Genomic DNA, 22,947 nt, shown 5'->3' with positions numbered 1-22,947 from the left:
ATGTGTGTGTTTGCGTGAGAGTGTGTGTTGCCTGTATGTGTATGTGAGTGTGTGTGTGTGTGTGTGAGTGTGTGTGTGTGTCTGTGTCTGTATGTGTGTGTGTGTGTGTGTGTGTGAGAGACAGAGAGTGCGCGCGCGTGTGTATGTGTGTGTCTGTATCTGTGTCTGTTTGTGTGTGTGAGAGTGTGTGTGTGAGTGAGAGAGATAGAGGGAGTATGGGTTGAGTAACACCATTGTTTGCCCTCCACAAGCAAGCGACATTTTCTGAAGACAATCAGAGGCAGATTTCTGTTTCATTCATTGTATTTAGAAACATAAAAACATGGGAAATAGGAGCAAGAGGAGGCCATTCAGCCCTTCAAGCCATCTCCACCATTCAATATGATCATGGCGGATCATCCAACTTAATCCCCTGTTCCCACTCTCAATTCATTCCCTTTGATTCCTTTAACACTAAGAACTATATCTAGCTCCTTCTTAAACATTGAATGTTTTAACTGCAGAGATAATGGGAACTGCAGATGTTGGAGAATCTGAGATAACAAGGTGTAGAGCTGGATGAACACAGCAGGCCAAGCAGCTTCTCAGGAGCACAAAAGCTGACGTTTCAGGCCTATACCCTTCATCAGCTTTTGTGCTTCTAAGGTGCTACTTGGCCTGCTGTGTTCATCCAGCTCCACACTTTGTTATCTCTATGTTTTAACTGCAACTGCTTTCTGTGAGAGAAAATCCTACAGACTCACCACTCTCTAGTAAAGACATTTCTCCTCATCTCAGTCCAAACTGGTCTACCCTGTATCCTTAGATTGTGATTTGATTTATTATTGGCACGTGTACTAAGATACAGTGAAAAGTATTGTTTTGCATGCTAACAAGACAAATCATACCTTGTGTAAGTACATCAGAGTAATTGAACAGAAAGCACAATATCACGTTACAGCTACAGAGAAGGTCCCACTCTAATATGGGAGGATCCATTCATAAGTCTGATAATAGCGCTGAAGAAGCTGTTCTTCAATCTGTTGGATAGGAAGAACTGCCAATGCTAGAGTCAGAGATAACACAGTGTGGAGCTCTTCTTTATTCATTCACTGGATGAGAATGCCACTAGCCAGGCAGCATTTATTGCCCCTCCATAATTGCTCAGAGGGCAGTTAAGAGTCAACCACATTGCTGTGGGTCTGGAGTCTCACATAGGCCAGACCAGGGGGCAATAGCAATTTCCTTCCCTAAAGAACATTAGTGAACCAGATGGGTTTTTCCAACAATCAACAATGGATTCACGGTCATCATTAGACTTTTAATTCCAGATATTTATTGAATTCAGATTCCACCAAATTCCATGGCAGGATTTGAGCCCAGGTCCACCAGGTCTCTGGATTAACAATCTAGTGATAATACCACTAGGCCGTCACGTCCTAGCTAGGGAAGCGCAGCAGGCCAGGCAGCATCAGAGAGGCATGAAAGTAGAAGCCTTTTTTCTGAAGAAGTGTCCCGACCCAAAACGTCACCTTTCCTTGAATCTGTTGCTAAATGCTTTCAAACCTTTGTATCTTCTGCCTGTTGGAAGAGGGTGGAACAGAGTATAAACAGGGTGGGAGGATTATGCTGGTTGCTTTCCCAATGCAACAGGAAGTGTTGTTGGGGAGTTAATGGAAGGAAGGCTGGTTTTCGTGATGAACTGGGCTGTGTTCACAATTCTTTGTAATTTCTTGAAGTCCAAGGAGGAGCAGTCACCACGCTAAGCTGTGATGCATCTGCATATCCCTTTGTAATTTTATACTCTGTCAGAAAAGCGTTGTCCTGAACACTTTTTTCCCATTTTATAATTTATTCCTAAACTTGTAATGCTGGACATTTTTACTTCTCCATTTTTTCAAGAACAGTAGCTGAAAAAGCTGTGCCTAGGGATCTTACAGCGACTTGTACACTTTTCACCACACTCTTTTTGAGTGCATGTGACGATAAATCTAATTCAATTCTATTTCTATTCTACTATCATCTACACTGACTATAATGCTGCCTAACTTTGTGTCATCAGCAAATTACACAGGACCTCAATGCAACATCATGGCTTGTAAATGTTCAACTGGACTCTTAAGGGTTTGTTCGTTCTGCCTCTGAACTTCAGGATTTTCTAGATCGCCATCAATATTACAAGTGGTTGGTCAACTTGAGCAAGGGATTAAAAGGCTGGTTAGATGATAGAGCAGCCGCTCCCCAATATGTGTTTCAATGGAAGGGGTTGGTTCCTCTTCATCCATTTGTCCATTGTTTACATCTGTTATATTTGTTGTGGGGGCAGCGTACACTGATAATTGGTGTTTGTAGGCTTTGTGGATAGATTTAACAGTGACACTGAAAAAGGGAATGATTTAATTTCACCTCCCCAGCTCCTGCTCATTCACTGCTTTTCCAACTTCCCCAAACATATAAATGGGGCTTGTAACTTTACAAAGTAAACCCCCTCTGTATAATAAAGTCACCAACACAGCAGCAAAGGGCAAATGGCATTTGAATGTCCTTCCAAAAGACATTGTTAATGCCAAGATAAACATTCTCAGCAGTCCTTTCCTGCACAGAAACAGGTTGTATGACTGCTCATAAAATGACTAATTTGATCCTTTATACATTGCACTGGAGGTAGAGGTCACCCTGGCTGAAATGGCCACTTGAGATTCTTCTCTAGGGTCACAAGTTACCGAAAGACAGAGATGTCTTTGTGTTTCCTCTGGGTTTGTTTAAGTGAGATGTAAATGTTAGCTTCTAGTGAATGTTTAAATAAGTAGGATGCTAATGGGAACTCATTGACAAATCCATGCCTTCTGAACAAATACTCAGTCGCACCTCATCCTTTTGTCTCTTTTTTCTGATTTGATTTGCTTTGATTGTTACCACAGGCTGAGATATGGCAAAAAGTATTGTTTTGCAGGTTATTCAGCCAAATGGTACCTTACATAAGTATATAAGAAGATTTTTCTAGCCTTCCAGTTTTCAGTTCATTTATAATAAACTTTGTTGCTGTTTATGCCAATGGATTTCAAAAAGGCTGTTTTGCTGGGTCATGCAAACATCAGGCTACATTTTTGCTCCCATGCGTTGGAGGCATTTTGTCTTTATATAAGATTCCGGAGGGTGATAAAGCTCAAGAAAAATCTCTGTTACCCTGGCTTTCATGCCAGTACCTTTTACACCTGGAATGATGGAAAGCCGTGGGAGTTCAGAGCCAAATCTCTTCTTAAAGATGTCAATGCAGTCACTAGTGTGAAGTAAAGGGTTAACTATGCCTTCACAGGAAGCCTGAGCAGGAATTGAACCCACATTGTTGTATATCTGCAGCTCGGGTTGTGGGCATTGAGGTTGATTGTCTCGCCGAGCTGGTTTGTTGTTCTGCAGACGTTTCGTTACCGTGCTGGGTAACATCCTCAGTGCAGCCCCCGATGAAGCGTCGGTGTGTTTTCCCACCTGGTTTGTAAACTCTGGGGTCCGCTGAGATGGATTGTGCTCCTGAGATGCTGCTTGGCCTGCTGTGTCCATCCAGCTACACACTTTGTTGTCTTGGATTGCCTCACTTCCGGGTTTCCTCAGTAGTGGAATCTATATGGGGTCGAGTTCAATGTATTTATTATTAGCCTGCTTCGTGGAGTGCCAGGCTTCTAGGAATTCTTGTGCTTGTCTCTGCCTAGCCTGCCCCAGGATCTTGGTGTTGTCCCAGTCGAAGTCGTGATTCTCCCTGTCCGTGTGGATTGAGATGAGTGCGTATTGGTCATGTCTTTTTGTAGCCATTTGGTGTTCATGTTCTCTTGTTGTTAGTTTCCTTCCTGTTTGTCTGATGTAGAGTTTCTCACATCTCTGCAGGGGATTTTGTAGATGACATTGATCCTGTCCATGGCGGGGAGTGGGTCTTTAGTTCAGGTGAGCAGTGTCGTAGGCTTGGGTGCCCATTGTTGGTGTCTCTCTGCATTGCTAACCAGCTGGCCAGTCAACTGAGCCAAACAACTGGAGATGTTTGTAGTCACCAGTCCATGAATATAGCTATCGGAATACAGCCTGTCACTACTCACTCCCTGATTTTCTACTGTGGAGTGTCGCACTCCCACTCTGTGGAGATGTAAGATTGTACTCTAAAGAAAGAGGGTTTGGCAATGAGTGTTCAGAATCAGCTGAATGGGCAGTAAGCCAGATGAATGGCGTAGATCAAGATTAAAAGTTCAGGATTCAAAAGGATGGCTAAAAGGAGTTTATCTAAGGAAAGATATACTGGTATTAGAGGCCGACCAGCAACTGTTCACTCGGCTGATTTCAGTCTGATGGAGGGACTGTCTCATGAGGAGAGGTTGAGTAGGTTGGGCTTGTTGGGACACTGAAGAATGAAAGGCGAACTTATTGAAACATACAAGATTCTTACGGGCTTGACAGGGTAGATGTGGAAAGGTTGTTACCCCCTGGGGAGAGTCTAGGACCAGAGGGCATCATCTCAGAATAAGGAGTCACCCATTTAAGACAGAGATGAGGAGAGTAATGCATCTGTGGAATTTTTTGCTGCAGATGGATGCAGAGACTGGGCCATAAAATGTCTTCAAGCCTGAGATAGAATTTGACTCAGTAAATGAATCGGGGGAAAAGGCAGGAAGGTGGAGCTGAGGATGATCAGATCAGCCATGATCTTATTGATTATGGGGCAGCATTGATGGGCTGAATGGCCCACGTCTGCATCTATGTCTAATTTCTTAGAAAGGTAATCCTGGGCTGATGTCAAAAACACCAGCAAGTCTTGACCTGGCAACAGTTGGAGCAGAAATGAGGATTACCATAGAGGATAAATCAGCTGGGTAGGTAACATTGAGGCATGGACTAAGGCTGGTTTGGAGAAGGCCTGAGAGGAAGCAAGATGCTGCCAATAACCCCACTATGACAATGGTGCCAACAAAAATAATGAAGGATTTGCCGATGGCACTGAGATCAGTGCAGCATTATCAATAGGCTCAGGCAGATTATGATATATTTGGGGATTGGACCCATGAGCAGGGAGAATGCTCAATATGGGCACACCCTTCAGGGAGAGGTATGAAAGAAAATAGAGAGGGGAAGAGATATGAGCATTCTAGTTCACAGCTTGACATGCATGCTGTACCCAAGATGTTACACCGAAAAGTAGGAATACCTGGAATTTATTGGTACTCTCAGCCAACCACATAACCACTCCAGATTCGGTGGCGTGGCGACTCAAGGTTAGCACTGCTGCCCTCACAGTGGTGGGAATCCGGGTTTGAACCCACCTGTCTGTGACTGTCTGTGTGGAGTTTTCTCCAGGTGCTCCAGTTTCCTCCCACACTCCAAAGATATGCAGGTTAGGGTGGATTGGCCATGCAAATTTGAGAGGGGGGTTGGTTCTGGGTGAGATGCTCTTTGGAGAGTTGGTGTGGACAAATGACCGTCACTTGCACTGTAGGGACTCTGTCAAGATGACTGGCAGAAAAATGAGAGGCGAAGAGAAATGCGCTTATCCAGTCAGTTGTTGTGACTTGGAATGTACTGCCTGAAATGGAGATGGAAGCAGAATCAACAACAACTTTCAGAAGGGAATTGGGTAAAAATTTGAAAAGGAAATGTTTTCAGGGCCAGTACAAACAGGAGAAGAGTGTGGGACCAATTAAACAGATATTTTAGATCTGGCACAATGGGCCGAACGACCTCATTCAGAGCTGGATGATTCTGTAACTAATGGTGCAACAATCAGTAATGATTCATGAGCAGGCCGAGTGAATAATGTCACAAACACAAGCAGAAATTGCTGGAGAAACTCGGCAGGCCTGGCAGCATCAGTGGAGAGAAGAACAGAGTTAAAGTTTCACATCCAGTGACCCTTTTTCTGAAAGTTCAGATTTCCAAATCTGCGGCTCTTTGTTCTGCTTTTTTGTTCACAGTGAATAAAGTGTTGAGGTAGCTCTATTGAACAATTGATTAATAAGGCAAAGCAACATAACTTAAGTTTTGCTGAGGGTGATATGTTTTGTTGAAGCTTTTCACTTTGTGTACATCAGGATCATTCACAAGAATTCCAATGTGAAGAAAAAGCAACATTTGAAACTGTATGAGATAGAGTGCTGACTGGTCAGCAAATGGAATTCATTTAGTCAGTGTCTTTTCCCTAGGATGGAGGATTTCAAAACTCGGGGGCATACTTTTAAGATGAGGCGAGAGAGATTTAAAATTGAACAAAGTCACAAGGGGCAAATGTTTTGCACAGAGGATGGTATTGAATGAACTTCCTGAGGAAGCGGTGAATGCAGGCACAGTTACATTTAAAGGACACTTAAATAAGTCAATGAATAGGGAGGGTTTGGAGGGATATGGGCCAGGAGCAGACAGGTGGGACTAGTTCATTTTGCGATTATGTTCAGCATGGACTGGTTGGGCCGAAGGGTCTATTTTCGTGCTGTATGAATCTATGACGGAAAACTAATTGTTTGACCTTGTTCAGGGTTTATTGGAACACCGTGTCGCCCCACATGAGAAAAGCTTTAATGCTTTGGAAAGGGTATAAAGGGCATCCAATAGGAGGAAGGATTACTTATCAAGATGGGCTGAAAGAGCTGGGATTCCACGTTTGAGCATAGCCTTAAGAAAACATCGATCAAGGCTCACGGGAAAATGAAACGCATGTTTTGCATTCCCCTTGGTAGATTTCTTTTCCCCCAACGGAATGGTTTAGGAGAGCCCAACTTCTTAATCAGTAGTTTGTGCTCAGGCCAGATCTGAGTTGGGTCTGAGGCAGTGGGTGACTGTTTCCCCAGAGAACCCCGAATGAGCTGCTGACACCAACTTGTTTAACTCTTTCAAATAAAAGTTGGATGTGTTTGTCCAGATCACATCTTGTAAAGTTTAAGGACAATCTAGGACCAGGCGGTCACTGTCTAAGGACACAGGGTGGTCCATCTAGGACTGAGCTGAGGAGAAATGTCTTCACCCAGAGAGTAGGGAGTCTGTGGAATTCTCTGTCACAGAAAGCAGTTGAGGCCAAAACATTGAACGTTTTCAAGAAGGTGTTAGAGATCGTTCCTAGGGCTAAAGGGATCGACGGATATGAGGAAGAAGAGGGAACAAAGTATTGAATTGGATAATTGAGGAGTGACGATATTATGATGGACAAGGTATCAAATGGAATTGTGTGGAGCAGGCTCAATGGGAAAGAGAGTTCTTCTCTGTTCATTGTCATCTGAATGTTGGTAATCACCCAGTGTGTCTTTGAATAGTGCCATGGGATCTTTCACCTGTCCCTGTGTAGCACTTTCTCAGTTCTTGACTGGAAGAGTCAGCCCGGGCTGTGAATGTCCCAGAGTGAGATGGGAACTGGAGATTCATTACAGACATTAGAAATGGAGCTCTCCTGGGACAGACCACTTTATCCCACACCAGTTAACTGAATGGAATTTGTAACTCCAGGCAGGTGAGTTGCTTGTGAAAATCTGTTGCAATCTGCAAACATCCTGTGGTTGTCCTGTGTTCAAAAACAGCCAAAGCAAGGTGTGTGTACTTTTGTGTATATGCATTCATGTGTGAGAGTCTACTTACCTGTGTGTGCCTTTGCATCTGCATGCATGAGTATGTGTGGGTGTGCGTGCGTCTGAGTGCATGTGTAAGTGTGCGTATATGTTTTACATACACGTGAGTTTGTATAAGTACTCATGTGGATGTGTGTACTTGTCTGTGTGTGTATACGTATATATGTGTGCGTGTATATGCCTGTACTTGTCTGTGTGTATGTGTGTGCATATATGTCTGTACTTGTCTGTGTGTGTGTCTGTGTGTGTGCATGTGTTTGTGTGTACATATCATATGTGCGTGAATGTGGGTATGTGTATGTACACGTGTGAGAGAGTGTGTGTGTGTGCGCGTGTGTGTGTGTTTATGTTCATTTATCTGCATGTGTTCAGTGGCCTGGGCTTTGTTATTGATAGATTGCTGAATGACTGATTAAATGAGCTGTGCCTCATAGGTCTCCAATCAATTATTTTGAACCACAGTTTTCTTTATTGAGTTTTTGATTCAAGCATTAAATTTCTTGGCAGTGTTCCCCTCGACTGCTAATTGAGGCTAGTGATCCAGGTTTTTGGAGGCGTGCCTCCTCTATGGTGGGTCAGATTTTTTTCCCCCTGGAGGTCATAATGTCAGCAGACAGCTTTGTCCATCCTACACTGAGTTGCATCCCACCTCTTTGGGAATGTAATAAGTCCCTCCCCCTGCCTGCTGTTTCCCCAACTGAACACGGGACTTAGCAGCAGGAGGAGGCCATTCCTACATCCTGTTCTTTATAATAAACCCGTGGCTGAAGGCATTGTAACCTTAACTCCTCAGTACTCCCTACCCCTTATAAACTTACAGCCACTTTGCTCAAAAACAATCTCTCCACCTCTACCTTAAAACTATTGACTCTGCTTCCACCATGGTTTGAGACAGACAGTTTCAAAGACTCATGACCTGCTGAAAGTAATCACTGTTTATAGATGTGTGACCCCTGGTTTTTAAACAATGACCCTTACTCTCCTTACAAGGGGAAACATCCTCTCTGCATCCACCATGCTAAGCTCCCTCAGGATCTTGTATGATTTAATTACTTCATTTCTCAGTCTTCCAAGCTCCAGGGGATACAAGCCTAGCCTGTCCAACCTTTCCTCATAAAACAACCCACTCATTCTATTAGTCTGGTAAACCCTCTCTAAACTGTTTCCAACATATTTACAACCTTCCTTAAATAAGGTAACCAATGCTTTTTGTTGTCCAAAGCCGAAGCTGTTTCCTGCTCTGATATTGAATTTTGAAGATTATTGACCCTGTTTTCACCACTATTTCAGGTGATCAAAATAATTTGCGGCATTAAGAAGAAATTATGATCATTTCCCCTTCAGTTCTTTTGCCAATTACGTTAAAATTTGTGTCCTGTGGTTTCTGACTAACCCGTCGGTCGGAACACATTCACTTCAGTGTTCTGTCTGTCTCCCCATGACCTCGTTCTTTGTTCTGAACCCAGTTTCTTTTGTGTCCCCATGTTACAGAAGTATTTAATCCCAGATGCTATTTGGGACCCTCTGTAAATCCTCACAAAAGGATGGTCCCCAGAACTGAAGGCATCGTAGAATTGTAGACTCATAAACTCATGCAGTACAGAAGAAGGCCTTTGACCCACTGAGTCTGTATGCCAAGAATACACTCCCACCCATACCACTCCCATGCTCCCGCACTAGGCCCATACCCTTGAATATTATGACATTTCAAGTGGGCATCCAAGTGCTTTTTAAATTTTTTGAAGTTACCCACCTCGACCACACTTCCATGTTGCATTCCAGACTCTCATCACCCTCTGGGTGAATACGTGTTTCCTCAAATCCCCACTAAACCTCAAATTTTCTCCCTTTTGCTATTGACTCTTCAACTAAGTGGAACAGCTGCTTTCTATTCACCCTGTCAATGCTCCTCATAATCTTACACTCCTCTATCAGGTCCCCCCTCAACCTCCTCTGCTCCAAAGATAACAGCCCGAGCTTATCCTGCCTCTCTTCATCGCTGAAATGCTCCACCCCAGGCAGCCTCCTGGTGAATCTCCCTCTGCATCCCCTCCAGCACAATCACACCTTTGCGACAGTGAGGTGACTAGGCCTGTACATGGTACTCCAGCTGTGGCTAACCAAAGTCCCATCCAGCTCCATCTTAGCCTCCCTGCTCTCGCAATCTAATGCTCATGCATCCCAAAGGATTCGTTTACAAATTTGGCCCTAAACTGTGGGAGCAGAAACAACCTTGGACAGACCAGAATGGTGACATCTGAGTTAACAAGCCAGTTTCAATATTGGAGAAAACAGTTGAGAGCCTGCATGCTAAAAAAGAGCATGGGGAAAATACAGATAGCATCTCGAAAACCAACTTCACCTGCAGCATTTGGAACGGGTCATGTGCGTCTGTTCCTTATGTAGAAAAGTTGTGCAGAGGAAGTGGAGAAAATGACAGGAGATTGACAGTAGGGGATAGAACTGGCACAGGCACAATGGGCCAAATGGTCTCCTTCTGTGCTTGAACAATTCTGTGATTCTGTAAAAGACTAGTCTAATGATGACCATTGTCGATTGCTGTCAAACCCCATCTGGTTCACTAATGTCCTTCAGGGAAGGAACCTGCCATCCTTAGCCAGTCTAGCCTACATGTGACTCCAGACCCACAGCAATGTGGTTGACTCTTAACTGCCCCCTGGGAAATGAGGGATGGGCAATAAATGCTGCCTGGCCAGCAACGCCCTCATCCCATGAGAAATACTAAAACTGAAGCAGGAGTGATGTTTGTCTGTTTACCAAGCAACCATTTTCTCGGCCATTTTCAATATTTTTAGACCTGAAAGAGAAGTAGACAAAGACAATGATTAAATAAAAATGTATTTTTCATGTTATAGTGAAGAGAGACTGGATTGGCTGGGACTGAAGATTAAAGGAATAAGGAAGCAGGCTATTCAGTCCAACGAGTCCACACCAACCCTCCAAATAGCATACCAACCAGAGCCAGAAAGGATGTTCCCAATGACCAGGGAGTCCAGAACCAGGGGGTTAGAGTTTAAGCGTACAGAATAGGACTGAGATGAGGAGAAATGTCCTCAACCAGAGAGTGGGGAGCCTGCGGAATTCTCTACAGTTGGAGCCAAAACATTGAATGTTTTTATGAAGAGTTAGATAGAGTTGGGGATCAAAGGGAATGGGGAGAAAGCGGGAAGAAGGGACTGAGTTGGACGATCAGCCATGAGCATATTAAATGGCGGAGCAGGCTCAAAGGGCTGAATGGCCTATTCTTGCTCTTATTTCCCTGTTTCCATGAGGTGCCAGACCAATCCTGGAGGGATGTCTAGAGGGATGAGGGGTGGCTGGGGAGGTTCAGGATGTGCACACACTGGAACGACCAGGTAATCGATAAATGTGAAAGGCATTTTACAAATATGTACTAAAATAAAGAACAGACTGGACATTTTAAAAATGTATTTTATTTAAAAGTGTTTTTAAGAGGGAAAACATAGGACATTGTTTTCACAAAAACCTTTTATATTTAAGTATCCACAAAAAAAACTTAGAATTCTAAAGTCTCATAAATATTACTTTTTTTCAGAATTTAAAAAAAAATTATCTTGTAGCCAGTGGTAGAAAATATATTTACAGATTACATATGTACAGTCACTGCCAGAGAGCTATGAAACCCTGCCTTGCCATTACCACTGCTCAGGAGCTTGGCAAGTGTCTGTGTCTGATGAGAAACTATGATTCCTATACCTGGGGTTTCCCGAATCCCTGCATCTGAAAGAGATGGAGCTGCCTCAGAACCTATTTGGGCTTCTCTGGGATATACCCGCTCCAGCTTCGAAGCTCCATCTTCTGTAGCAGGTACGCTTTCTCCTGGACCTCTCCGTGCAACCCCTCCACCACTCCACCACCACCACCCCGCAACCCTGATTCTGACAGCTTCACCCTTGCCCGCGTGCTGGATTTCCCTAATTTTCTCCGCGATTTGCTACTTCACCAGCCAACGTCCCTCACCCGCTATGTCGAAAGCAGGAGCCTTTGTGTTCCTTCTCCAGCTGTGAGGTGAAACCCAACTCTGGGCCAAACTGTAGCAGTTACTTGAGGATTCACCCCACCATCGCCCGCAGCCATCTTTATCAATGTGGCAGTGGGAGGGGAGGGGAAGGGGGAAAGAGAGAGGTAGAAGAGGTGGCTGCAAAGGAGTTTGAGTGATTGGGTGTTCCCTTTGGGCTAGAAGGGAGGGTGGTTGGAGGGGAGTGGGGTTAGTGGGGGAAGGCTGTACAGTGGAGGATTGAAGAGTTATCTACACCGCAACAACTGTTTTCCGTTTATTGATGTCTTCCATCTCCTCCTCCTTCCTCAAACAGAGAGAGAAGCCGGACCAGGGCTTTCTAAAAGAATGTTATCCAGCGCACTCAGCTCCAAAAGCATCTGCCACGTTGGCAGTGAGCCACTTGAAAGGCGAAACTAGGAGTTGACCCATTCAGAACCATCAAGGTGTGCCTTGTCGATTTATTGCATCCAGTGTCCCTGCAGATCTTTCCGGAAGAGCATTCAAGATTGGGGCTTTGGGTGGTGGGGAGGGTCAGCGATTGCAAGGGAGGGTTGGGGCTGGGGGTTTTGGGGGTGAGGGGGGGAGAATGGGAGAAGGGGTCACTTGCAGACGTACCTCTCCACTATCCTCTCACACCTTTTGCACGTCACGTAGCAACACCAGTGATATTTGCAATGACAACGTTCTACCACCTTCTCCATGTAAGGGTTGTAGCCCCGCCCGCAGCACATCAGGGTACAGCTATCGCTGCCGCTGGATGTCTTGTTGCACTGCCTGCAAAAGGGGCGAGGGAGGAGAGGGCCAGGAGGGAAGGGAAAGGAAGAGCAGAGTTAGCAAATGACTAAAGGTCGAGCTCAGCCCCCAACCATCGCACGTTTTCCCGAAAAAAAATTCACTGCAGGCAACATTAGCAAGACCAGCATTTATCATTCAGTTCCTTACGGCTCTCGGTGAGGTGGTGGTGAGCCGCCATCTTGAATCTAACAAGTGGTCAGCCAGACCAATCAAAAATCCGAAACCCCCTCCTCACCCTACACGTGACCTCAAACCCACAGAAATGTGATTGACTTTCAACTACCCAGTCAAATGGAGAGCCAATGATGTCCCTGCCAGCAAAGCAATGAAAGTATTTATTTTAAAAGTGAAGTGTCAATGTCACTTTGGGTCTGGAGTCACATGTAGGCCAGACAAGGCAAGGATACAGATTTCGCTCCCAAACAGACATTTCGGAATCAAGTACAAACGCAAAGACAAATGCGAAGAGAAGCTCAACAGGTCTGGTGGCATCAACAGAGAGCAACAAGAGTTAATGTTTCAGATCCTCGATGATGCTTCTTCAGGACGTGAGCCAGACTTAGTGAACAAGATGGTCTTTTACAACAAACTGGAAGGCTCAGGGTCACCGTGCCAGAATTTCATTCAGAATTTATTTAATTAACTTATTTGAAATGTTTCAGCTGCTGCAGTGAGGTCTGATCCCAATCCCAAATCATTAGTCTCGATTAATAGTCTTGTCATTATGTTTACATGAGTTTAGCAGAAGGGGAGACCCCATAGAAATCTATATCATTCTTACAGGTCTAGACAGAGTAAATGCAAGAACAACACTTTGAATTGTTATTGCATCTTCTCTAATGCCTTCACATCCTCCCCAGAGTACGTCGCCCAGAACAACACGCCAGCTGAGTCTGAACCAGTGACTTATTTCTACATCACCTCATTGTTCTTGTACTCAGTGCTCCTAATTATAAAGGATACCGTATGCATTATTAAAAAATGTTCTCAACGTGTGTCCCCAAATGGCTTCTACTCAGCAGAATCTGATGTTTGAAAGCTACAGTTTGAATCTGCGGGATTCATTGCTGCAGAGGGCTGTCGAGATTGGGTCAAGGCTGAGATAGACAGAGTTTTAATCGGGGTTATAGGGAAAAAGCAGGAAAGTGGAGTTGAGGATTAACAGATCAGCCATGATCTCATTGACAGGCACAGCAGACTCACTGGGCTGAATAAGACCATAAGACCATAAGGCATAGGAGTGGAAGTAAGGCCATTCGGCCCATCGAGTCCATACCGCCATTTAATCATGGCTGATGGGCATTTCAACTCCACTTCCCTGCACTCTCCCCGTAGCCCTTGATTCCTTGTGAGATCAAGAATTTATCAATCTCTGCCTTGAAGACATTTAACATCCCGGCCTCCACTGCGTGGCAATGAATTCCACAGGTCCACCACTCTCTGGCTGAAGAAATGTTTCCTCATTTCTGTTTTAAATTTACCCCCTCTAATTTTAAGGCTGTGCCCATGGGTCCTAGTCACCCTGCCTAATGGAAACAACTTCCCCCTGTCCACCCTTTCTAAGCCATACATTATCTTGTAAGTTTCTATTAGATCTCCCCTCAACCTTCTAAACTCTAATGAATACAATCCCAGGATCTTCAGCCGTTCATCGTACATTAAACCTACCATTCCAGGGATCATCCGTGTGAATCTCCGCTGGATACACTCCAGGACTAGTATGTCCTTCCTGAGGTGCGGGACCCAAAATTGGACACAGTATTCTAAATGGGGCCTAACTAGGGCCTTATAAAGCCTCGGAAGCACATCGCTGCTTTTATATTCCAGCCCTCTTGAGATAAATGACAACATTACATTCGCTTTCTTAATCACGGACTCTACCTGCAAGTTAACCTTTAGAGAATCCTGGACCAACACTCCCAGATCCCTTTGTACTTCTGCCTTACGAATTTTCTCACCGTTTAGAAAATAGTCCATGCTTGTAAAGTGCAAAACCTCACATTTGCTCACATTGAATTTCATCAGCCATTTTCTGGATCACTCTCCTGAACTGTCTAAATCTTTCTGCAGCCTCCCCACCTCCTCAGTACTACCTGCCTGCCCACCTATCTTCGTATCATCGGCCTATGAATGGCCTACTTCTGCTACTCCATCTTATGGTCTTATTTTAACCACATCAATCAGCCTACCCCTTAATCCTGTATACCTTTAGGTAATTCAGTAATACAACCATGAATCCCTATACTGCAGAAAGAGACTGTCTGGCCCAGTGAGTCTGCGCTGACCTTCTAAGAGCAAACCACCTAGATACCCACATGGGGTTTTCACCATGGCTAGCCCACCTAACCTGCACATCTTTGGACTGTGGGAGGAAACTGGAGCACCCGGAGGGAACAGACACAGGGAGAATGTGCAAACTCCACACAGACAGTCACCCGAGGTTGAAATTGAACCCAGGTCCCTGGTGCTGTGAGGCTGCAGTGCTAACCACTGAGCCACTGGGCTGCTTGTCCCAATGATTTAATCCTGTTAATAATGTTACTTATAGATTAAAAAAATAGGTTCTTAAAGAGTCACACTAAATCAAAACAGGACCTTCGGCCCACCATATCTATGCTGGCCAACAAACACCACACTACACTAGCCCAGTTCATCCCCTCCCCCCACTGCACCACACAACCAGCCCAGCTCTTCCCCCCCACCCACTGCATCCCAAAACCAGTCCAACCTGTCTCTGCCTCCCTAACCGGTTCTTCCTCTCACCCATCCCTTCCTCCCACCCCAAGCCACACCCCCAGCTACCTACTAACCTCATCCCACCTCCTTGACCTGTCCGTCTTCCCTGGACTGACCTATCCCCTCCCTACCTCCCCACCTATACTCTCTCCACCTATCTTCTTTACTCTCCATCTTCGGTCCGCCTCCCCCTCTCTCCCTATTTATTCCAGTTCCCTCCCCCCATCCCCCTCTCTGATGAAGGGTCTAGGCCCGAAACGTCAGCTTTTGTGCTCCTGAGATGCTGCTTGGCCTGCTGTGTTCATCCAGCCTCACATTTTATTACCACACTACACTAGTCCTGTTCGCCTGCACTCAGCCCATAGCCTCCCATGCTTGGCATTTTAAGTTCTGATGCAATTGTAAGTCCAAAACTAGAGGGCAAAGTTTTAAGGTGAGAGGAGAAAGAATTGAAAGGGGCCTAAATGGCAACATTTTCATATGGGTGGTCCTTGTATAGGATGAGTTGCCAGAGGAATTGGAGGAGGCTGGTACAATTACAACATTTAATAGGCATCTGGCTGTGTATCTAAATAGGGATGGTTTAAAGGGATATGAGCCAAATGCTGGCAAATGGGACGAGATTAATATGTGATATCTGGTTGGCATACACGAGTTCGACCGAAGGGTCTGTTTCTGTGCTGTATATCTCTATGACTCTAATTACGCATAGCATTACAAACGGTTTATTACTGTTAATGTCATGTTGTACCATCTTAGCACACCAATACACCGAACAATGTAAAATCTCCTAGTGTTCTGTAGAATGACCAGAACAAATGGATAAAAGTTGCTGAATTCAATAAAAACTTCAGAACAAACAAACTGTTATGTGTCATTGAAGCATACGTTAGACTTCACCCATAATCAATAGCCAACCAGGGTCGCTACATTTCTTAACTTTTTTTTGCATTCCCATAAAATTCCTAGAGTTGGAACAGCTGCTCCGACTCAGTGGGTCAGCCTGGTCAATTGGGATGGTCGGGGGCAAAACTGCAATAACCTTTTGTGTATGTCTGAACGAGCAGCCTGCTTTCTGCTCACTCGCTTAATGAACCCCTGGAAGCAGGAGACAGAAATGGTCTTTAGTTCCCAAATCATCACCTGTAAACCCTCCGGGCGGCTTCTGAGGGCTGGTGTCCCACTCCACTGTTTCTAGTTTTGTTTGGACACTAATTATTGCGTGCTTCCATAGTGTGAATGCTTCTCAAAACTTGTCAGGCTTTTGAAGGATGACTGTAGGCCTGATCCCCATGTTTCTGCGCACAGTGAAACAACATTACAGCTGTTTCATTCACCTGGGCAAGGATCAAGAGTTAATGTTTCGGGTCCAGTGACAAAAAACAAAGTCCAACAGTTCTGAGGAAGGGTCACCGGACCTGAAATTTAGTTTTCTCCTTCACTGATGCTGCCAGACCTACTGAGCTTTTCCAGCAACTTTGTTTTTGTTCCTGATTTACAACATCTGCAGTTCTTTCGGTTTTTATTGTTCTGAAGAGGACTCGTATTGGACATGAAGTCTTGACTCTGTTTGCCTCTTCCCAGAATCTGCCAGACCTGCTGAGTTTCCCAGCTCAGTTACCTCCTCGTGATCAAAGCTGGCGTTTAATTACCGCAGGTTCAAGAGACAAGGTTTTTAAATACTTCGCAGTAAAAGGAAGTTCTTCAGGATACAAGTTTGTTCAAGGTGCTTGACAGTTAAAGTATAGTCACCAGAGCAGGGGTAAGAATGGAATAGAATCCCTACAGTGTGGAAACAAGCCCTTTGGCCCAACAAATCCACACCGACCCTTGGAACATTTCACCCAGACCCATCCCCCTATAACCCACCTAATCTACGCACCCCTGAACACTGTGGGCAATTTAGCATGGCTGATCCAACTAGCCTGCACATCTTTGGACTGTGGGAGGAAACCGGAGCACCCGGAAGAACCCTACGCAGACACGGGGAGAATGTGCAAACTCCGCACAGACAGTCGCCCGAGGGTGGAATCGAACCTGGGTCCCTGGCACTGGGAGGTAGCAGTGCTAACCACTGAGTCACTGTGCCGCCCCAAAATGCAACAGGAAATCTGCTCGTTGTAAAATCTCACAAGCAGCAACGTGCTAATGAGCTATTTTAGTGAGGGAGATGGAGGTACAGGGAGCTCTGTAATTCAGCAGGTCACACAATACCTTCCACGTGGAGATGTTACCCCTTAGGTCTCGGTTAAATCTTTCTCTTCTCACCTTAAACCTTCGCCCTCCAGTTTTGGATTCACCTACCCTAGGAAAAAGACTTTGACTATTCACCCTCTCTGTGCCCTTCATGAAGTTATAAACCTCTATCAGGTTGCCTCTCAGCCTCCAACACTCCAGGGAAAATACTCCAGTCTATTCAGCCTCTCCCTGTAGCTCAAACCTTCCAACCCTGGCAACATCCTTGTAAACATCATTTCTGAAGAAGGGTCTAGGCCCGAAACATCAGCTTTCCTGCTCTACTGGTTTAACGACATCTGTTAGGTCAGGTAAGCCTGCTGCCCAGATCAGATTTGGCCTACGTGTGTCTCTAGTCCCACACCAACACAGTTTGTCCCAGCTACCCTCTGAATCACAGTCGTTTGACCAGTGCCTGATGTGCTTCAGGTTCCCGGCATCTGCAGCATTCCTTTGCTAACTTTCCCCGCCTCAATAATTGGAAAATGGTCAAACTGCTGCCAGGTCTTTCAAATCAGAAGTATGGGTTTTCAAATCTTAATGAAGTTTTGTCAGTAATAGATGCTTTTGTGAAAGTATTTTCTATTGTGTTTTTTGTCTCAGTTGAGTTATTGAATGATAGGTATAAAACAGCATTTACAAATTGGCAAATCATGTCAATGGTTTTCAGAAAGCCCAGATCATTCAGAACTGAGGGCAAATCATTCATTTACATCAAAAGGCTCAGTATTCGGAAGACGCCACCATCTTCTCAAGGCAACTGGAGATGGGCAATGATTGGCAGCTCTGATGGTAACACCCATTTCCGACAGCTTGTTTTCTCCATTTTTAATAGGTGAATATTCATATGCAGCTTTTAAAGGTTCGGAATCATTTCAAACAAATTGATGCAGAGATACAAGTCTTCAGCAAGTCTAGCCTACCAATCTGGTGGGCCTCTCCCATCATATCCTCAGGTAACCCCAAGCCAACACTGAAAATACTCTGGAATGAGGGGCACCTTGTCTGCAAGGCAAAAGGATGCTTGAAAACGTGGTCCATAGAAACTAGGAGCGGGAGTAGGCTATTCAGCCCCTTGACCCTGCTCCATCATTCAAATACAACCATGACTAATCCTATTATCTCAACACTGTATTCCAGTTTTCTCCCCGTCTCCTCTAATGTTTAAAAATATTCGGTCTCTTCCTTGAGTATTTTTCTTGAGAACGCTCAGCATGCCAGGGAAACTCAGTGGAGAGAAGTGGAGGGTGGAGGTGGGATTAGTTGTCGGTGGGGACTCCTAACCCATTCTACAGATGTCACCACACCAGCACCTGCTTTCATTTCAAGTTCCCAGGATCCACAGCTTTCTTTTGCTAACTTGCCCCACCTCAGTCATTGGAAAACGGTCAAACTGCTGCGAAATGTCAATCACTCAAATTAAAAATATGGGTTTTGAAATCTTAATTATGTTCTGTCTAGAATGTATGCTAGTGCAAAAGCATTTTCTATTGTGTTTTTTGTCTCGGTTGAGTTGCTGGATGATAGATATTAATGAATATTTACAAATTGGCAAATCATATCAATGTTTTCTAGAAAGTTCAGATCATATAGAGCGTGCCTTGGCAAAGATTGGTACATTATTACCCTGTGACCCTCGTTAGGTTTGGGACCTGTCTCTGGGAAGTGAGTAGTTTTGAAATCTGCACTCTCCCTTCTGGCGCAGATCTCTCTTGACCTGAGATGTGCTGGCTTCAAATGGCATCTCGCTGCGCAAAGGCAGGGTGATGTACGGGCATTGAGAAACACGCCTCATAGAAATACAAGGTGGCCCGCAGTTTGTATTGTACAAACTGAGGCTGGCACTCCCGTCCCTGAGCAAGGTCTAGCCCACTCCAGACAGCTGGGTATGTAATCCAGGCTGGCACTTCCAGTGCTGAGGGGGAGCTGCATGGGCAGAGGTGCCAGCTATCCTTCAGGTGAGATGTTGAACCCAGTTCCTGACTGGCCCTCTCAGGTAAACATGAAAGATTCTAAAACTACCATGACAAAGAGGAACAGGGGAGTGTTCCACATCCCACTACCCTGCTCCCCTCTCCTCCACCCCATGTCCCAACCAACATCTACCTCAACCAAAATCAGAAAGTTAGATTATCTCGTCAGTTTCACATTGTTATTTATGGGATCTTGTTACAGAGATTTGCAGTTGCGTTCCTTGAATTAAAAAATAGAGTCAAGAGTTTTGACAGCATGGAAAAAGGCCCTTCAGTGCATCATCTCTGCAATAGTCATCAAATATTCAACCCTGCTGGCCCCATTTTCCAGCACTTGGACTGCATGGTTCACTACTGCCTCACTGAACCAGAGAACTGGGTTCGATTCCACCCTTGGGTGGCTGCCTATGTGGAGTTTGTACATTGTCCCCGTGTCTGCATGGGGTCCGGGTGCTCCAGTTTCCTTCCACAGTCCAAAGATGTGCAGGCTACATGGATTGACCATGCTGAATTGGGGGTTGGGATCTGGCTGGAATGCCATTTAGAGAGATGGTGCAGACTTGATGGGCCAAAGGGCTTCTTGCAGTGCTGTAAAAACCCAGATTCCGTTTTGACTCTACCCGACATTCTCCACAGTGAGGATCCTATGGTTCACTCAGCCCATAGCCTTGTGGCATTTCAAGTGTTTATCAAGAAATATCTTGTGGGTTCCCTGCTGTGTGACCCTTTAAGGCAGTGATTTTTAGATGCCCCTCAGAGCTTTGCACACTTCAGTTAGGTACCAACCACAGCCCCGCATCCCCCGGCCCACTGCCCAACCCTGCCGCCAACAACCTTCTCTGTTCAAGCTGTGACAACACTATAAACGTACTCCTTTTCCACCTTGGAAGCCGGCAACTCAATGGTCTCAATGTGGACTTTACTAGCTTCAAAATCTCCCCACCCCCAACCTCACCCTAAGACCAGCACCGCCCCCCCCAATCCCCTTCTCATTGACATGCCCATCTTCTCTCCCGTATATCCAGAACTCCCACCTCACTGACCAAACCCCACCCTACCTGCTATCACCACACCCCGTCTCTATGTTTATTTCAGAGCCCCCTTCCCCTCCCCCGTTTCTGAAGAAGGCTCCTGACCTGAAACATCAGCTTTCCTGCTCCTCTGATGCTGCCTGGCCTACTGTGTTCCTCAACTCCACCCTGTTATCTCAGACTCCAGCATCAGCAGTTCTTACTATCTCTACGACAAAAGTATTTGTTTGGTGGTAACGCACTATGAGATGTCTAGAGGTTGTGAAAGGTACTGCATCATTCCAAGTTTCAACCTTACTCATCTCATTCATGCTAATGTTCCCTCTGCTTTTCGTTCTACGATATCTTTGCTATTTAATCTCTCCCAGGCACTCTACTTCTCCATTCAACAGTGTACAACCCGTTACATTTCTACCTCTCTCTTCCAGACAGAAATCTTATTTGATTGAGACGTTACATTGTCTTTTTCAATTCTCCGGAGATGCTACCAGACCTGTGGAGTTTCTCCAGCACTTTTCAGGTCATTACAGTTTTCCAGCATTGTGGAATTTCACCTTTATTCATTTTTCGTGAAACTGCTTCAGAGGAAATTCAGCAGGTATACTAGAAGTGCCCCTTTCTCAATAGGCAACGTAAATTTAGAACGTGTGGTTACACACCCTAGAATTTCACACAAGGTTGTTTGAATCCATCTGTTCAGAGTTGTTACTGCACACCTCTAGAGCAGGTGGGACTTGACCTGGGGCCTCCTGGCTCAAATATAGGAACACTACCACTACACTACAAGAACTGGTGTCATTTTTCAAAAGAAAAACTATTATGACACATCTCCAGAGCTGGTGGGACCTGAACCATGGCTTTCCTAGCTCAGAGGCAGAAATACTAGCACTGCATTATCAACCTCCCTTATTTATTGTAAAAGCAAAATGATTAAAAATCATTAATGACTGAACAACGGACCATCAACAAGACCCATCTTCTTGCCTTTCCACTTTCATCACAATCTTTCTGCATTTACCAATTTACCACAACTGACCTAGTGCATTGAATCGCCGTGTCTCTATTGACTGATCATTCATTAATATATAGACAAGCCTTCAATTACAACTCATTGTTTGTGTTATTGTCATTGTAACCCACAATGGGCGTTCCGAGGGCAGTGCTGTGTGTAGTAGCAACCTGCACTGAGCTGCAGTTTGCACTGAATTGATCAAAACCGTGACGCTAAGCAACACAAGAGCGATATTAGAGAGATTCCCTTCCTCCCACTCTGTCACTGGCATTAAAAAAAGTCTATCATTGTCCAGCCCCATTCAGTTCTGAAGAAGAGTCATGCTGGGCTCAGAGCATGAACTCTGTTTCTCTTGCCACAGATGCTGCCAGACCTGCTGAGTTTCTCCAGCAATTTCTGTTTTCATTGGAGAGAGGTACTAGAACAGGGGACTAATAGGGGACGTCAGGCAGTGTAGGCGTGTGGTTGACAGTGATGAGCTGGCTCAGGACTGACGGACTGTCTTCAAAGTACATCTTTTCTTTTGATTCCCTATTTTTCCCGTAAAATACACTCAACAACAAAATCAAAATCAAAAATCTAATAGATTGACTGTAGGAACATACAGAGTAGGGGCAGGAGTACATCACTAAAGCCCCTCGAGCTTACTCCATCATAGTTGAACTGACTGTGTTTCAAATCCACACACGAGCTACCTGCCCTCACAGCATTTGACTTTCTTGTTGGTTACAAACCTATCTATTCTTGCATTAAAAGTATTCAGCGGCCTTACTCCCTCCACTGCTCTCTGAGAAAGGAAATCCACTGTCCTTACCCAATCTAGCCAATGTGTCACTCCATTCCCACAGCAATGTTGTTGACTCCTAATTACATCATTTAAAAGGCATCTGGATGAGTACATGAATAGGAAGGGTTTAGAGGGATATGGGCCTAATGCTGGCAAATGGGACTTGATTTATTTAGGATATCTTGTCTGCATGGACAAGTTGGACTGAATGGTCTGTTTCCGTACTATATATCTCTATGACTCTGGAGAATCTGAGATAACAAGGTATAGAGCTGGATGAACGCAGCAGGCCAAGCAGCATCAGAGGAGCAGGAAATTTTGCCTGCCCCTATGATATTAACAAACTGTGAAGCTGGATGAACACAGCAGGCCAAGCAGCATCTCAGGAGCACAAAAGCTGACGTTTCGGGCCTAGATCCTTCATCAGAGCTCTGATAAAGGGTCTAGGCCCGAAACGTCAGCTTTTGTGCTCCTGAGATGCTGCTTGGCCTGCTGTGTTCATCCAGCTCCACACTTTGTAATTCTCCAGCATCTGCAGTTCCCATTATCTCTGCCCCAATGATGTTGTTTGGCCCGCTGTGTTCAGCCAGCTCTATGCCTTGTTATCTCTGCTCCATACATGGGCAATTAGCAAGGGGCAGCAAACATTTGTTTTGTCAGTGATGCCCATATCCCATGAAAAAAATACATTTTTACAAGTCCCTGGACTGGGGGAATTGACTTGTAGACACTTTCCATTCATCCTGCGCATGACAGCCCCCTAGAATAGGT

General features: G+C 45.0%; 1 protein-coding gene across 1 annotated transcript in view; it reads right to left on the bottom strand.

Moving 5' to 3' along the window:
* Positions 1-11,004: 11,004 nt before the first annotated feature.
* The window catches only part of LOC125453385 (protein Wnt-11-like), a 75,377-nt gene continuing 63,434 nt past the window's right edge, over positions 11,005-22,947 (bottom strand). The window contains exon 6 of the mRNA XM_048532892.2: positions 11,005-12,381. Within this exon, the coding sequence (XP_048388849.1) occupies positions 12,207-12,381 (175 nt within the window). The 3' untranslated portion in view covers positions 11,005-12,206. The remainder of the gene's footprint in view (positions 12,382-22,947) is intronic.

The sequence above is a fragment of the Stegostoma tigrinum genome, chromosome 6 (genome assembly GCF_030684315.1).
Source record: "Stegostoma tigrinum isolate sSteTig4 chromosome 6, sSteTig4.hap1, whole genome shotgun sequence".
Classification (NCBI taxonomy): domain Eukaryota; kingdom Metazoa; phylum Chordata; class Chondrichthyes; order Orectolobiformes; family Stegostomatidae; genus Stegostoma; species Stegostoma tigrinum.
The sequence above is the reverse complement of the archived record's forward strand: the minus strand, read 5'-3'. Positions and strand labels throughout refer to the sequence as shown.